Source organism: Bufo bufo, chromosome 4 (assembly GCF_905171765.1).
Source record: "Bufo bufo chromosome 4, aBufBuf1.1, whole genome shotgun sequence".
NCBI lineage: Eukaryota > Metazoa > Chordata > Amphibia > Anura > Bufonidae > Bufo > Bufo bufo.
Window position 1 is genome coordinate 250,651,092 of NC_053392.1, and position 18,219 is coordinate 250,669,310.

Consider the following 18,219-nt stretch of genomic DNA (forward strand, 5'->3'; position numbering starts at 1 on the left):
AGCCAGCCATGGGTTAATCAACTTGTGATTGCCTTAGGCCATGTACTTTGTTCACCTATGGTAGTGGACACTTGGCACCCTGGGATTGGTCAGCAGGCATTTAAAAGGAGGTCTCTCAGGGTGATCAGTGCCCACTGTTATTTCCCCTCAACCAGGTATAGGTCACAACTGCTAGTGACTGAAGACTGCCAGGAACTTTGTCCTTGGCAGTCGAGTCACTCCAGATCTTGGGTCCGCTGCAAAGTGCACAGCATCATTCAGCACTGGTTGGGACTATTCCTGGAATCTCCTTGCCTGGTTTTTGTTATTATTCCTTGTTACCAGCAAGTGTCCTGGACGTTTATGTTTCTGGTGAATAAACACCTTTTTGCTTTCATCACTGGTCTGTTTGTTGGTGCCTTGCATTACAGAACAGTGGGCCCAACTAACAGTTGCCATGGACAAGATCCAGCAGCAGCTGAGTGAATTAACGGGAGCCGTTAACCTGCTGTTCCAACGACGCCCAAATATACCAGCAGCCGCTGCAGCGCAAATCCAAGAGCAACTGACAACTGTGATGGAGGAAGTTCAGCAGCTGATCCAGGGAGCCTCAGCACTACCCGTCACTATCGCAAGGCATCAAACAGAACCTAAGATCCCTCTGCCTGACCCCTTCACAGGAGAGCGACAGGAGTTCTTAAACTTCAGGGACTCCTGTTTCCTTTATTTCCAGTTGCGTCCGATGGCTTCTGGCACTCTCAGGCAGAGAATTGGGATTGTAATGTCACTGCTACGTGGAGACCCCCAACGTTGGGCATTTAATTTGCCTCAAGACCATACAGCTTTTTCGTCAGTGGACGCCTTCTTCGAGGCTATGGCTGTGATTTACGATGACCCGGATCGTACTCGCACCGCAGAGACCAATCTTGAGCATATTCAACAAGGCCGCCGCCCAGCTGAAGAATACACTGCAGAATTCAGGCGATGGGCAGCTTTCACCACCTGGGGTGACGCAGCCCTACGCCATCGCTTTCATTTGGGACTTTCGGATGCGGTCCGGGATCTTCTTTTGGCCTTGCCTACCCCCTTCTCGTTGGAAATGGCTATCTCTCAGGCAATCGATGCCGACAGGCGAATCCGTGAGAGGCGAGTGGAACGGTCGTCTCGGTTTTCATCCTCTTGACCACATCCAGGGCCTCTTAAATTGGCCGAAGAGCCAATGGAGGTTGGATCCTCCCATCTCACACAGGCAGAACGAGCTCGTCGCCAACAGAAAGGCCTGTGCCTATTTTGCGGAAAGTCTGGACACCTCGTTAAAACCTGTCCCCTCCTGCCGGCGGGAAACGAATGAACCTAGGGGGCATAGAGGAGAACCCCCTAGGTGCTATTATCCCTCCTCCAAGCCGGGTGGTGGTATCCATATCCTTACGGTGGCAAGACAAGGTCCATGAGTTTTCAGCACTAATCGATTCTGGGGCCGCTGGGAATTTTGTGGACTCAACCTTGGTTCGTCGACTTGGCATCCCGTTGATCCAGCCGAAAACCACCATGTCAGTGACAGCGATTGATGGTTCCCCTCTTCAAGATGGTCGTGCAGTGTGGATGACTCCGGGAATACAGGTAACGGTGGGGGCTGATCATCGGGAGACCTTAAGCCTTTTTGTTCTTGACATGCCATCCACTCCCGTGATTTTGGGTCTCCCTTGGTTAAGGCTCCATAATCCAGTAGTGGACTGGCGCTCGGGTCTTATTTGTCAGTGGAGTACGGAATGCCTTACTAAGTGCATTCGTCCCGACCTGTCACTAGCCTCCATGGAAGTATTAAGTACTTTACCACAGCAGTATCATAATTTCCGAGATGTGTTCAGTCCTCAGGGGGCTGATGTGTTACCTCCCCACAGGTCATATGATTGTCCTATAGACCTGTTGCCAGGTACCATGCCACCACGAGGGCATCTTTATAATCTCACTGGGCCTGAGGTTCAGGCTCAGCGGGAGTATATTAAAGAGAACCTTGAGAAGAATTTCATTCGTCCATCCACTTCCCCTGCTGGAGCTGGATTCTTCTTTGTGGAGAAGAAGGATGGAGGCTTAAGACCTTGCATCGATTATCGTGCCCTTAATCGGATTACGGTGAAGAATCGGTATCCACTGCCTCTGATTGATGATCTGTTTTCTCAGGTGGCAGGGGCCCGAGTCTTCACCAAACTCGATTTAAGGGGTGCTTATAATTTAGTTCGCATTAGAGAGGGTGACGAATGGAAGACCGCATTTAATACCAGAGACGGGCATTACGAGTATCTCGTGATGCCTTTCGGTCTCTGTAATGCTCCCGCGGTCTTCCAGGAGTTCATCAACGATGTTCTCAGAGATTTCTTGGATAGATGTGTTGTTGTCTATCTAGATGACATACTAATCTACTCTTCGGATCTGGTCTCTCATCGGAGACACGTGTGTCAGGTTTTCCAGAAGCTGAGGGAGAACCGCCTCTATGCCAAACTTGCTCGCCAGGTGCATGCGGATGAGTTGGTGGCAGCCTTTCACCGGGATAATCCGGGGAAAGCTTGCTTGGAGTCTTCAGAGCCGCCTCCTCGAGGGGGGGGGTAATGTAAGATCCTCACCTGCTTTGCACTCCAGGGGAACCAAGAGGGGTCCTCGTGGAGTTGCGGGACAGGTTATGCGTGTCTCTGATGCACCAGCGCTGACCCCTTTGCGAGCCAGTGCGGGGATGCGTTCGCGTGGACATCGGAGGGGAGGACCGTCGGAGTCCCGGGGACAGAGTGGCCAGGCGAGTGACAAGACGCCGCGGCCAGGGTTGTCTCCGGTGTCTCCTGCGACTTCCGTTTCCGCATCTGGGTCCACGCGCTCGCATACTCGCGCTGAGTCAATCATGCGTCCGTGCGTACGCACGACGGCAGGTTCGCAAAGGGATACATGGTCGCGAGTACGCGCTTCTTATGCGCTTCGTCGACCAGTGGCGCATAATATACTGACTCACAAGAGCAAAGTGGATTAGGGAGCCAGCCATGGGTTAATTAACTTGTGATTGCCTTAGGCCATGTACTCAGGTGCAGGGCAATTTGTTCACCTATGGTAGTGGACACTTGGCACCCTGGGATTGGTCAGCAGGCATTTAAAAGGAGGTCTCTCAGGGTGATCAGTGCCCACTGTTATTTTCCCTCAACCAGGTATAGGTCACAACTGCTAGTGACTGAAGACTGCCAGGAACTTTGTCCTTTGCAGCGGACCCAAGATCTGGAGTGACTCGACTGCCAAGTGCACAGCATCATTCAGCACTGGTTGGGACTATTCCTGGAATCTCCTTGCCTGGTTTTTGTTATTATTCCTTGTTACCAGCAAGTGTCCTGGACGTTTATGTTTCTGGTGAATAAACACCTTTTTGCTTTCATTACTGGTCTGTTTGTTGGTGCCTTGCATTACATATTGTTTTCATATTCTTTGTTTTTATAATAAACGATTATATATTTTGCATATACAATTGTCCCTTTGTTTCACTGCTTGCACAAATCAAATTAGGATACTTGATAAAAAGAACTTAGAGGCGTTTTTTTATGTCCGCCTGAAGGATAATAAAATTTTTATATATTTTTTATCCTCTCTTTTATATGAAGATTCTTTTTCATATAGAAGATATATGACAAGACAAGCGCAGTCGCCTGTCCACACCCAATGTGGACAAGCTCACGTTCATTAAAATGAACCAGGCATGGATCCACAGGACTTGTCCGTACCTTGTGCTGAGTAGACAAGTATACCGGCCACACCCAGCCATTGTTATACTCCAGCGCACTTTCTCTTTGCATTTTCTTTTCTATTTCCCAATGTTTTGGGGTCTTTCAAAATTTATAAAAAAATAAAATAAAAATGTGTTGGCTACCTCCTCCTCCTCCACGTCCACCGCCTCCTCAACCTCCTACTCCACTTTGACCTCCGCCTCCTAGTTCCGGATTATTATTTTTTATTTTTTTCTATTCTATGTTATTTTAAGTCATTTCACTATCCACATTTGTTTGCAGGGCAATTGTCCTGCTCTTGCCCCATTTTGCTTCCTTTTGCAGCCGTCTAGCCCTTACTATGTCTATTTTACAGGCATTTTAATGCCCCAAAGTTCGGGTCCCCAATGACTTCAATGGGGTTCGGGGTCAAGTTCAGGTCCAGTTCGAGTCCCGAACCCGAACTTTGAGGCCAAAGTTCGGCCGAACCCGAACTTCCAGGTGTTCGCTCATCCCTAGTAATGACTTTAAAAAAGCAACTGTGCTTCAATTATAAGAGAGGTGACTGAAACTATGCACTCCTCAGTTCCTTAGAACAGCCAATATATTTATTGAATTGATCACTGACAGCTATTATAGCTCTGTCTTGGGATATGGCTGTATACAGCATACCAATGTCTCATGTAATCCAACAATGTTCTTCCTTCTATACTATATTGTTCATTATTTGAATAAAACGGTGCACCCTTCTCTACCTACTAGAGGCTTAAAGTGTTTATCTAGGCATTTTCATAAACGTACTGAGAGCGATCCAGTTCCAGATAGCGCTCAAGAGAGATGGGAAAATGTATGTGTGTCTTTGGAAGGGCATAAAAAGTAGGATACTGGATATTCCACATTCATCTAGTCCTTCAGTTTTTTTAAGATTCCCAGGGATACATTTTCCTCCATTAGACTCAAATGAGTAATAATAATATATTATAAATATATTGGCAGGAGTCCAATTTATGTAATACACAAGGTTTTGACCATATTATGATTATCATGCAATGAACATAATACAGCCATCTTCCCTTTGGTTAATTATGATTCTTAATGCAGCTATTGTCAAGTAAAGTTTTTAAATCACTGCTATTTTGCCCTAAAGCTCACCCCTCCAAGCTGTAAATGTACTCATTGGAGCAGGAAAAAGTTAAATGTACTTTCAATAAAAGATGTATTTACAGTGGTTGCTATGACCAAGTCCATTCTTTATTTGGTAGTCTTGATGCATGAAGTCCACAGTTTCTATTACCTACCTTTGAGATATATTCCAGATAATAATCCACAACATCTTGAGGTTCAGATGAAGGGTTCTGTTGATGTTGCTTTATTTCTTGCCTTATATATTGTTTCATAAAGTGCAGAGCTTTGTACACAGTCTGTTGAGGACCTGGGAGATGATGCAGGAGCCAGGGAAAAATATCATAAACCTGAATGGCAACAGAAAGAGACACATTTTTTTGTTATTAAGCCTTAAAAATGCTTATTTTAATTTCAAATATTTCATTTGTTGTTCAAATATCCAAAGTCGCTGAACTTATTTTTAAAGGGGTTCTTTGGGCCTGTACCTAAAAAGTCTCTTTCCGCAAACCCTTGGAGAAAAGACACTTTGAGAACTACTTATCCTTCTGTTGCCAATTCTGAGATCCTGGCTAGAATCTTCTACTAACATTGTGAACGAATGTGCTCCTCTTTCTTTATTTTAAGCTACATGTACATTATGCAGATGAACAAAAAAAGACAGGCACATCCAGTCACAATGTCAGAGGAACAGCCCACAGGCAGTCGGGCGATCACGTGATCCCCGCCGGAATCGCAGAATCGGCTCTGTGGGTGATATAAATAATATTACTTACCAAAATTGAATAATAGCACCCATCAGTGACCAAATTATACCATAATGCATTTACTATATCATACTGTCATATTGTATGTAAAAGGGGTTGTTAAAGGGGTTGGCCACTATATAGGTACTTTCCACTATATAGTGGGAGGTAGGGTAAAAAAGAGTTTCCTAATATACTTTATTAAAAAAATCTGAATGGTAATGTTTTTATAATTGAGCCCCGCCCCCTCAGCCTTGCTCTGCGTGCAGCCAGTTCTGCCCCTGCCACTGGCACGCTCCCTGCTTCGACTCTGTCTCTACTACCGACTTATTCTTGTCAGAGTTCGGAGAGGGAAGAAAAGTAAGAGCGTGTCGGGGATCACAGCGCATGTGCAGTTAGAATAAAGCCATGGACGAGCTTTCTCTAAAGCTCCTCCATGTCGCGTGCAGCCATGGACGAACTGGCTGCACGCAGAGCGGGGCTGAGGGGGCGGGGCTCATTATAAAAACATTACCATTCAAATTTTTTTATAAAGTATATTAGGAAACTCTTTTTTACACTACCTCCCACTATATAGTGGAAAGTACTTATATAGTGGCCAACCCCTTTAAGGAACAAGAAAAAAAACAATGTGGATAAATAGAACTGTAAAGAAAGCAATACATGACAAAAATAAAGCATTTAAATCACTAAAACAGGAGGGTAGTGAGGAAGCACTGAAAAACTATAAGTAAAAAAAATTTATATGTAAAAAAACAAATAAAAGCAGCCAAACTAGAGACCGAGAGATTGCCAAAGAGAGCAAAATTAACCCTAAAATGTTCTTCAGTTATATAAATGGTAAAAAGTATAAATCTGAAGGTGTTGGCCCTCTACAGAGTAATGAGGGGGGAGTTGCAGAGAGCGATGAGGAGAAAGGAAAGCTATTAAATATTTTTTTCTCCACTGTATTCAGTGAGGAAAATAAACTGTCAGATGAAATGCAGAATGTAAAAGTAAATTCCCCATTAAAAGTGCCCTGTCTGACCCAGGAAGAAGTGTAACATCCCAGAGTATGTCACTAAACTCTGTCACCCAGCTTCATTATGTTAAGATGTGAATGTGTTAATATCCTATGTGATCTGAGATTGTATTTATCTGTATTTTATATATTTGCTGTAATTTCCATGTCCACCAGCAGGTGGCAGCAGTATGTAGCAGATAGTCTGTAGTGAAATCAAGCCAGTTAGTATACCTAGACTGGAATAGACCATTCCAGGCTAGCTTCCCCTATCTGAGGAGGAGTGGAATGTTCCCACTCTTACTTCAGAGGGAGGACAGAAGGTTCTAGGCAGTGTACCAGCCACCCCCTGTTGGGGCAGGCTACGTGAATAGGAGCTCCCAGAAACAGGGATCCCAACAAAGGATTCAGGCCTAACCTGAGGCCTAAGGCAACCTTCCCAGCCTGAGTTCCTTACCTCAGCTGGAGGACAAAGAAAGCAGCAATTGCAGAACTTCTAGATCTCCAGGACGAAACCACCATTTCCTGCGAGCAGTCCTGTAAGTACAGATTCCAGAACAAGGAGAAGATAAGTACCTCCATAGCTAGTCAGGCCCAAACCAAGCAGAACCCAAGACAGAGCAGAAGACAGATACCTGCCAGATCTATAGGCGTATGTTCAGATGCAGGATATATAGATATTATTCCTGCCACATATTGCCAACACCTGCTGGGACCCTAGACTATTGCTGTATAATTGTATGGATCTAAAGCTGCATAAGATAACCTCAAGTAAAGACAAGTTGGACCCTATCTTCTGTGTGGAATTCCATCCTTCCTACACTACTCCTATTTACAGCACTCAATTTGTTGCATGTGAGCCAGGATACAGGAGTCCAGCCGTACTAAGGTAGGAGACACCGTTGACACAATACAGAGATAATATCCCCCTCTGGCATTCCTAACCTAGTACATGAGCTATACCATCTTAAAGGGCCCTTTTACAGTACCTGCGCTAGCTGCAACTGGCGTCACGAACTTAGTTACACCTAAATCTGACCCACTGCATAGCATGCCCACTGACCCAGTGTCCTGCTCATTGCATTCAAGTGGCGTCACGAACAGGATACGGATTGTATTGTGTGTTCATCCCTAACTAACAGAATCGCATCTAATTGTGCGCAAAAACGGACTTTAAAAAAATCGCATGTTTCACAGTATAACAATCAGGGCTGAAGATTGCACCAAAACCGCTTAAAAAGTGAATTGCTTACTTGCATTGCTGTGTCAGAGAAAGCGCTGCACGTGCGCTGCAGCGCATCAAAGTGTTAATTCGGCATTCTGAAGATTCGCCATATTCGTCCCAAAATGGCGTGGCGTCTTCATGCTGAAAGACAAAGAAATCAAGAAACGCCCTCCCAGGAGCGCGAAAAAGAGAAATACGCCCCCCCCCCAGAAGCGGGAAAATATGTCTGCACCCCCTCAGGAGCGGCGCGAAGATAGCGAATACGCCCCCTCAGGAGCGGGAAAAATTAAGCCTGCCCACCTTGAACTTTCTATTGTGCACCAAGGTGATAAAGTCTCCACCCCTTGGGCTGCACCCTCAAAACCTACTATTCGCCAGGAGAAGGAGGAAAACAAGATGGCTTATCCAAGACCAAGGTGGAATGCCATGTCCATCGCTGGGGAGGAAGTGTACCCAGAACAGCCTATGGAGATCCGGGTCTCTCAACTTGTACAGAGACGCGGACACTCAGCTCTTGCTGCCCGCCAGGAGGCCGTAGATACCCCTGCGCTGCAGATCCCTGCTGCATCCAGCTTACCAGAGCTACCAGAGATGTCTGAGGAAAGTGAAGAAGTCCCGGTGCCTGACAGCGGCGTCCCCGACGTGGTAATTGAGTACCAAGAGGCTGTGGATCCCTCCGCTGTGTATAGCGCAACGGCAGAAGTTGAAGAACCTGTCCGGATGGATGTCGACGTTGTTCCCGCTCCCGCAGAGGACGTCGCTGACGTCACTCCACCAGCCAAGAAGGAGGCCATGACCCAGATGGCGCCTGAATCCGGAGAGGACCAGCGGAGGACACTGGAACCGGCCACGTCATCAGGTAGGAGCTACCCCGCTCCCTGAGGCCCAGGCCCGGTCCATGTCCGCTCCACCGCCAAGTCCAGAGACCCCGTCACCGCCAATCAACCTGAGGCCTACCAAGCCACAGCCACCTACTGGTGCGGTGGAGGCGGCCAGGGATTCCACTCCACCGCCCAGCTACAGTCAGCTCAGCAGCCTCAATCCAGAGGTACCCCATGAAATCACCGTATTCGCCCAGACGGCTTGGGAGTACAAGTCAGCCGTAGAGGAATGGGTGAAAGAAGTTCTTGACCACCCCCAGTCCGGAGATCCCGTCCTGACCAGACGTACAGGAACCGTCCTATGGTTCTCTGTGGAACGCGGCGTAGGTTTCCTCCAGGATAACCACTCAGGAACTGAGGTATTCGTAGGCCGCAGGTCCGTAAAGCGCCACTACTTGCCCCAGGAGAGGCACAATTTATACATTGGGGACCAGGTAGAATATACCCCCATGCGGTCCATCCAAGGACTATTTGCGGCTGGAGTAACCCTGCTCCAGAAACCTCTCTCCCCTGCCATCACCCCAGAGACCTGGCAGGAAGATCCAGGCTCTGCGGCAAAGACAAGATGTCTACAGGAGACCCCAGACGGCCGGCTGGTATTCAAAGAAAAAGAGCAACCAGCCCCTGCACCTTTAATTCCAGATCTGTCATCTCCACCAACCCTGAGGGTAGGACAAATGAATAACTCAGTGTTAACCTTTAACCCTAAAGTGCAGACATGTTTTATACCCCCCTATGTGCTCCCATGGAAGCAGCCCCAGACAGCTGCTCCAGCACTCCCTGAGCCACTGAAGCCAGAAATTCTTCACCTTCCTGCACCGGCTAGGGATCCCGGTCTGCAGCAAGCCACAGCCACATTCTCCAGGCTGACTGTCCAGCCTATACCTACAGTCACCGTTAGAGGTCGCTGACGTACCACAGTAAACACCACTCTTAGCCACCAGCAGAGGCAAGATGTTCCTCTCATGAGGTTCAGCAGCTCCAGCAGTGACGAGGAGATAGACACCTACCTGTAGGGTGTCCCCATAGGAAGAAAACAACCACCAGTGACATTGTTCTGGGAGCCACGCCATGGACTGATAACCTGACGGGTGAGGACCTGTTTGCCATTGTTTGTGTGCTATTTTAACCGTTTGTGTTTCAGGTTGCAGTGTTGTCCTCATCCAGATGGTCATGCTAGTTAGGACTCCCCCCATCAGCACTTAACCCCCTCAACTCCAAGTTGAATGTTTTATCCCCTTTCTCAGGTTACCAGATAGCTTGCTGCTATTTTATGACATTTTAACCCTTTGGATTACAATTGACTCTTTTGCCCTGTGGATTGCAAAGGAACTTTTTATCAGATTCCAGAGGATTCTACTTTAAGCACTTCCAGGAATACGGACTCAAGTTATTGTTGAGCCTATCCCTTGCACTTATAAGATTGCACTATTTTATAAAATGTTTTATTGCAACATAAAAGCTTGCACTTTATAACTTATGTCATTGTAACCAGATTACAAATGTTATGTAATGTTCAAGTATCCTGCCCATTGTGTGTATTATCTCTCCAGGTGCCACAATGTGATTTTATGTACTGTCTACCATGATTGCACTTACCATTGCACTTAACAAAAATTGTAGCAACTTACCTAAAGTGTGCCTTTTTACAGCTCTTGTTCTCTCCCCCCTCATACAGACTGTCATCATATGGACGTTGTACACCAATGGCCTACACCCGGTGAAGTATACCCATAGGTACCCAGGGTAGGACCAAAAAGGAAGTCCTGACAGGTCTAGTTACACAGGTACCCCTGCTGCTTCGGGAATCGTTAGAAGCCCTAGGCTGCTCCTTCCCGCTTGTTAAATGTTCCGGATTGTTCCCATCCGGAGGTGTCTCATTTCCAGGAGCGCACGGGATTAAAGACCCTCCTCCTGTGACATTGCCAGAAGACACGGAGACGACGCATACCTCCCCTTCTGAGCCTTTTGCCTAAGGTATGGTACCTCAAGCCTTAGAGCCACTACTTAGCTTCCTCTTAGATGTCATAGTGATCGTGCTATAAGCCAAATTTATTCAGGCTATGATGCAGGGAAGGGACAACAGGATAAAGCCACCCTTCTATTTGCGGGCTTTGCATTACATAATGGTGGGATTACGGAGTAAAGACACCCCCATGCTTTCTTTGATGTTTGAAGGATCCAGAACATACAAAGTCAGTCAGCGATGCATGCTTTGTGCAGTATTATAGGTTCACTGGTTATACCAAGATAAGGAAACTGTGTGTTGGACACCGTATGCTAGCGGGCAGGAACCTCGAGGAAACCGTTCAATGTTTTGTCTTTGTATGTCTTATATGTAAATTCATGCAGCACGTTGTATTAATTGGGTACCCAGAGCTTATTCCTTTACCGCCTATCTTGCGCCGAGGACGGTTTCACTTAAAGTAAGCGGGTATGTAACATCCCAGAGTATGTCACTAAACTCTGTCACCCAGCTTCATTATATTAGGATGTGAATGTGTTAATATCCTATGTGATCTGAGATTGTATTTATCTGTATTTTATATATTTGCTGTAATTTCCATGTCCACCAGCAGGTGGCAGCGGTATGTAGCAGATAGTCTGTAGTGAAATCAAGCCAGTTAGTATACCTAGACTGGAATAGACCATTCCAGGCTAGCTTCCCCCATCTGAGGAGGAGTGGAATGTTCCCACTCTTACTTCAGAGGGAGGACAGAAGGTTCTAGGCAGTGTACCAGCCACCCCCTGTTGGGGCAGGCTGCGTGAATAGGAGCTCCCAGAAACAGGGATCCCAACAAAGGATTCAGGCCTAACCTGAGGCCTAAAGCAACCTTGCCAGCCTGAGTTCCTTACCTCAGCTGGAGGACAAAGAAAGCAGCAATTGCAGAACTTCTAGATCTCCAGGACGAAACCACCATTCCCTGCGAGCAGTCCTGTAAGTACAGATTCCAGAACAAGGAGAAGATAAGTACCTCCATAGCTAGTCAGGCCCAAACCAAGCAGAACCCAAGACAGAGCAGAAGACAGATACCTGCCAGATCTATAGGCGTATGTTCAGATGCAGGATATATAGATATTATTCCTGCCACATATTGCCAACACCTGCTGGGACCCTAGACTATTGCTGTATAATTGTATGGATCTAAAGCTGCATAAGATAACCTCAAGTAAAGACAAGTTGGACCCTATCTTCTGTGTGGAATTCCATCCTTCCTACACTACTCCTATTTACAGCACTCAATTTGTTGCATGTGAGCCAGGATACAGGAGTCCAGCCGTACTAAGGTAGGAGACACCGTTGACACAATACAGAGATAATATCCCCCTCTGGCATTCCTAACCTAGTACATGAGCTATACCATCTTAAAGGGCCCTTTTACAGTACCTGCGCAAGCTGCAACTGGCGTCACGAACTTAGTTACACCTAAATCTGACCCACTGCATAGCATGCCCACTGACCCAGTGTCCTGCTCATTGCAGAAGTACAGCGGCGTCTTTAAAAGATTAAAATAGACAAATAGCCAGGACCAGATGGCATACACCCCGTATCCTAAGAGAATTAAGTAATGTTATAGCCATAGCCTTATTTCTGATATTTAAGGACTCTATACTGACAGGAAGTGTTCCACAGGATTGGCGCATATCAAATGTGGTGCCAATATTAAAAAAGGGTCCAAAAACAGAGCCCGGAAACTATAGGCCAGTAAGTTTAACATCTTTTGTGGGTAAATTGTTTGAAAGTTTTCTAAGAGATGCTATCTTGGAGTACCTCAATGAAAATAAGCAAATAACACCATATCAGCATGGCTTCATGGGGGAACGGTCATGTCAAACTAATTTAATCAGATTCTATGAGGAGGTAAGTTTTAGACTTGACAGCAGCGAATCAATGGATGTCGTATATCTGGACTTCTCCAGAGCATTTGACACTGTACCACATGAAAGGTTAGTATATAAAATGAGAATGCTTGGACTGTGAGAAAATGTCTGTATGTGGGTAAGTAACTGGCTCAGTGATAGAAAACAGAGGGTGGTTATTAATGGTACACATTCAGATTGGGTCACTGTCACTAGTGGAGTACCTCAGGGGTCAGTATTGGGCCCTATTTTCCTCAATATATTTATTAATGAGTTTGTAGAAGGCTTGCATAGTAAAATAAAAAATGTTGCCAATGAGATAATGTGTTGCATCAAAAGGGGCATAGATGCCCGTGATGAGAACATAGTCCTACCACTTTACAAATCACTAGTTAGACCACACATGGAGTACTGTGTACAGTTCTGGGCTCCTGTGAACAAGGCAGACATAGCAGTGCTGGAGAGGGTTCAGAGGAGGGCAACTAAAGTAATAACTGGAATAGGAGGACGACAGTACCCTGAAAGATTATCAAAATTAGAGTTATTCACTTTAGAAAAAGACGACTGAGGGGAGATCTAATAACTATGTATAAATATATCAGGGGTCAGTACAGAGATCTCTCCCATCATCTATTTATCCCCAGGACTGTGACTGTGACAAGGGGACATCCTCTGCATCTGGAGGAAAGAAGTTTTGTACAGAAACATAGAAGAGGATTCTTTACGGTAAAAGCAGTGAGACTATGGAACTCTCTGCCTGAGGAGGTGGTGATGGTGAGTTCACTAAAAGAGTTCAAGAGGGCCCTGGACGTATTTCTGGAGTGTAATAATATTACAGGCTATAGCTACTAGAGATGGGTCGTTGATCCAGGGAGTTATTCTGATTGCCTGATTGGAGTGGGGAAAATTGGCTTCTACCTCACAGGTTTTTTATTTTTTGCCTTCCTCTCGATCAACTTGCAGGATAACAGGCTGAACTGGGTGGACAGACATCTTTTTTCGGCCTTATAAACTATGTTACTATGTTACTAATTAACCCCTTAATGACCAATGACATATTGTGTACATCATGATGTGGTGTTAGTTACTGCATCATGACGTACACAGCACGTCATGAGATCAAAGTGTCACCTACTTGCGGTGACATCAGCATTTAAACGGGTGTTACGGACAGCTAAGCTGTCTGGGCACCTGTCAGCGGACCAATCATCGCAGTCCCTGCCATTAGATTGCTGTGATCAGTCAATCAGATTTGACTGACCAATCGCAGCATTGACCAGCGCAGCTCCGATCTCCTCAGTGAGTGTTGAGGAGATCGGGGCTGATCCATTCAGGATGGCGAGTGGGACCCCCATGGCCACCCTCCCCGCTCCTGCAATTATTAGGATATCCGAGTGGTAGAAGCAGAGTGTCAGCTGTAACATACAGCTGACACTCTGCTATAACGGCCAACATCGGTGCTGACACTGATGTCGGCCATTTTACCCCTTCCATGCTGAGGTCCATATGGACCGCTATATCGAAGTGGTTAATTGTGACAGAGTCCCGCTGTTGAGGGAGCGGGAGGGAGCTCCCTCCCCCATCGGGCTGCTGTTCTGCTGTGGCAGTGTCCCGTTCATAACCATGGCAACCGGACACCTTACACAGGCATTCGGCTTGCCATGGTATGTAAGCCTGACAAATTCCTATATACAGTGTACTGCAGTGTATTGCATCTTACCAATTGGATCTTCAAGAACCAAGTGGGTCTGGTTCCAACCTTTTTCCCGTATCTGCACATTTATAATTGGGTAAAATTGAAATTTTCTTTATACATTACACGTTTGGCATCGCCATGTCTGTAATGACCTTATCTATAAAAGGAAAACTATGATGGAATTGCAAATTTGCTCACCTCACTTCCCAGAAAAGGTATAAAAAGTTATCAAAAAAGTTATATGTACCCCATATTAGTACCCACAGATTCTGCAAATGACCACGCTGATGTCCTTCGGTGGCTTGATGAAAAATTCACACTTTGCAGAGTATGGCATTTTCCCCCTACCACTCCGTGCTGACTGCCTGCTGCCACTGCCTCCGTGATTCCGTGCACCGCTAGTTCTTTCCGGGCAGGTAGTCTCCTGCGTATCAGACTGTCTACCCCGGAACGTTTGGCTCCAGACCTCACACTGCTGCCATCCTGCTGACTCAAGGCCACGCTACCACCCTGCTGGCTCAGCCATTGCCTCACGCGGAAGCTGCCACCCTCTTCCCCTGATGATGATGATGATGATGATGATGATGATGATGATGAAGCGCCCTCTTCACCTGGCTCTCACGTGCGATTGGCTACCCTCAACTGTTTCAGGGCCACGTGCCTGACCGCTTGCAACACAGCTCCCACGCGACTCTCATCGTCGCTACTTGCCCCCCCCCCACCGGAGGAAGAAGCGGATCTCTCCTCTCCACATCTTGGCTGGGCAGTAGCTGCTGACTATCATCTAGAAGCTTGTCCTCGCTGTAAAGCAGAGCTAACAGCATATAATACTTCCCAAGCAGAAGGAACAGAAAATGAAAGAGGCAGGTTCAGGACAGGGTGGGGCAGAGAGCTTGTTCCCGGGCCATGCCAACTAAACATGGTGTCAGAAGAACCCACCAACTCCTGGCTGGGGGTGTCTGATGTCACTTGAGATGAAGTTGAAGACCGAGTCAACCATTAACATACAGCTGGGTTGCTGGTCAAAACATGACGGCGGGATGACACTGGCAGCTGCGACTGCTGCTACCACCCCCCCCCCCCCCCCTTCTTCTGCTGCTACTTCTGCCAGCTCCAGAAACATTTTAGTCAAAGCCCATTCCATTAGAAGGCACCTGTCTGTCAGACATACTGTACTGTGACAGTAACTGTAAGGGTAAAAGAGCAGTAGTATATATATAAAAAAGTAGGGGGCACTCGGCTATCTGGGTCCAAATGAATGTAACAATTTAGGACTATATTGGATTTACAAAATGTAATTATATTTGATCACTTCTAAAAATACATCATACACATATTACATGCATAAAGGCGCCAGTATACTATATAAAAACCACTCAATATATAAAATCATATGAATAAAAATCACACAGTTCTAGTTAATATACCACATCTGACCATCAAATAGACTCCAGGTGATAACTGGTCAGGTATTGCACAGTGTATGGTGAGCTCCGTGTATTGTAGATTATAATTCCACTACCAGTCACCCTATGTCTCCGCTAAGACGTGGTGAGCAAATGTCCCAGACGCGTTTCGGGGTCTAACTTGCCCCTTCCTCAGTGGTCAGAGCGTAGTATCAGTCCGCAATTTCACCACAGAATCAAGGATGAATGAATGTACTTATATATTAAAAAAATATAACACCCCAAAACTTGTAGTATCAGGCTGCAATTTCACACCAATTCGACAAGAACACAAACACCCTAAAATCTGTAGTATCAAGTCGCAATTTCACCCCAATAACACAATGAAGGATTAACGGATTGAATAATATATAAAATAACGTTAACCCCCCCAAATTCTGTAGTATCAGACCGCAGTTTCTCCCCAATAACAGAAACACGGATTACTGGAATTGTTGATGTACAGTATCAAAGAATGTAAACAACCTAAAAATCTATAGTATTAGAACACATTTTAACCCCAATTAGTGCAGCAAGGTGTAATAGAATAGCTCCTATTAGCCAAGCTTTACACTGTTTAATTGGTCCCTGCACTCTCCCTATAGTGTGAATAATGCCTCCCTATTATATCCCTACACTATGAATGATCTTTCCCTGAACTGCTCAATAGTAATTTTTGGTGAATAAAGGCTTTCCTAATCACTGTCCCTAGTGCCTGTAACGTCTCTCCCTGCGCTAAGTTCACTGTAAAATGGCGGGGCAAAAGGAGACTTTTTATAGGGCTGTGACATCACAGGGGCTGGCTATCTGCTGATTGGCTGTCTGCATGGCATTATGGGGGACCCCTCATTTCCAGGGTTTTTACTTCCTCTTTCTAACATGTGCAGCAGCCATTTCAGAAAAAATATGATTCGTTACTACAAAGCGCAAGGAAATTCGACTTCAGGACAAATTAAATTTTTCCTGAAATTTGGATTGAATTCCACTTTGTCAACTTCGATTCGGTGATCTCTAGTCACAAACTAGTAATTGGGTCCAAAATGTCATCCTAAAATAAGGAAAATTGCTGATTTAAGAAAAATTTGCAGATAACTAAGGCAGATAAAACAAGTCCTTGTTCAGGGTCCTGTATAATACACACCTGTCTGGGCTCCAGTGGTGAGATCTCCAGCTTTGTCACGATTGTGCTGGGAGAGATGCGCTGCTAAGTCATGCCCCCTGGTGACATGACAGCATCCTTAGCAACAGGATACAGTGCTCTGTTTCTCCCCACAGAGGACATGTGCTGGAAAAGATTAGCGTTGGGCTGATTGTTCAGCAGCTCTATTCCTGTGTACTAGTGTTCTGACTAATGGTGAGCCAATATAAAGTGATAAGTCCAATAGGTCGGCACTGCAGGTGAGTATTTAGTGGTGCTCGCGTCCTAGGATTTGCATCCCATGAAACAACAGCAAAAAAGGGCCGGCACTCACTATAAGTTATCTGCAAAAAGTTCTGTTTATTGTCACATAGTCCTGTGACGCTTTCCGACGCTCGCAGGTGTCTTTATCAAACAGTGTCTGTTTGATAAAGACATCTGCGAGTGTCGAAACGCGTCACAGGACTATGTGACAATAAACAGAACTTTTTGCAGATAACTTATAGTGAGTGCCGGCCCTTTTTTGCTGTTGTAAAGGTGATGGTGTAATGGTGAGCCAAGTCATGACCTATCAGGTTCTGATCCTGGGATTCTGTGCTCTATTTAAATACCTTCCTGGCCATATACCAGTGCCAGTGATAGTCTTGTTTGGGCTCACTAGCTAGGTTCCTGGTTCTCGGATTCATTTGGATTTGTTCGTGCTTTTTACCTCGGCTTGTTTTTTGACCACTCTGTCTCACATGATTTGTACTGTGCATCCTGTCTGGTACTTGATCTTGGCTTGTGTTTTCACTACTCTCTGTCTCTCGATTTTGTACTGTTTTGTCCGCCTGGTTCTGACCCATTTTCATACAACTATCCCTTTGAGTTGTTTTTGCCTCTTGGTGTTTGTCTGTTTCTGCACCTTAATAGCATAGGAACCGTCAACCAGTTGTGATCTTGCTATCTAGGGTTTAAACTGCAAGTAGGTAGGGAAAGTTGGCTGGGTTCCAGGTCAGAGCTCAATGTCCCTGTCTGTCCCTATCTCTAAGCATAACACATGTACCAGAAAAATAAAATGGAACTGCCTACACCTGACATCCAAAGGAGCAGCTCACCCTGGCACAGACATAGGCAGTACAGAACATGTAGTACTGCAGAGGAGCTACTAGACAACCAAAGGTGTTTTACCAGACAAATGTTGATTGATTAGTTCTGAGTCTGAGGATTGTATGTTTATTCAAGTTTCAACATACAGTGACACAGGAAAGACAATTGTAATATGAATATATTTTATCATCAGGCTATTGAATATTGAGGGATTACTGTATAATAATAAGAGGGCTAACTTTTGATAATGGCACACAATGAGCACAACATATTGGGCACTAAATAGCATATCTGTTGCAAAGT

The 18,219-nt window shown here is 45.7% G+C and overlaps 1 protein-coding gene across 1 annotated transcript in view; it reads right to left on the reverse strand.

The window, feature by feature from the left end:
• Window positions 1-18,219, reverse strand: part of LOC120998035 (cytochrome P450 2J5-like) — a 270,926-nt gene that overhangs the window by 69,291 nt on the left and 183,416 nt on the right. The window contains exon 6 of the mRNA XM_040428475.1: window positions 5,012-5,185. Coding sequence (XP_040284409.1) covers window positions 5,012-5,185 — 174 coding nt within the window. The remainder of the gene's footprint in view (window positions 1-5,011; window positions 5,186-18,219) is intronic.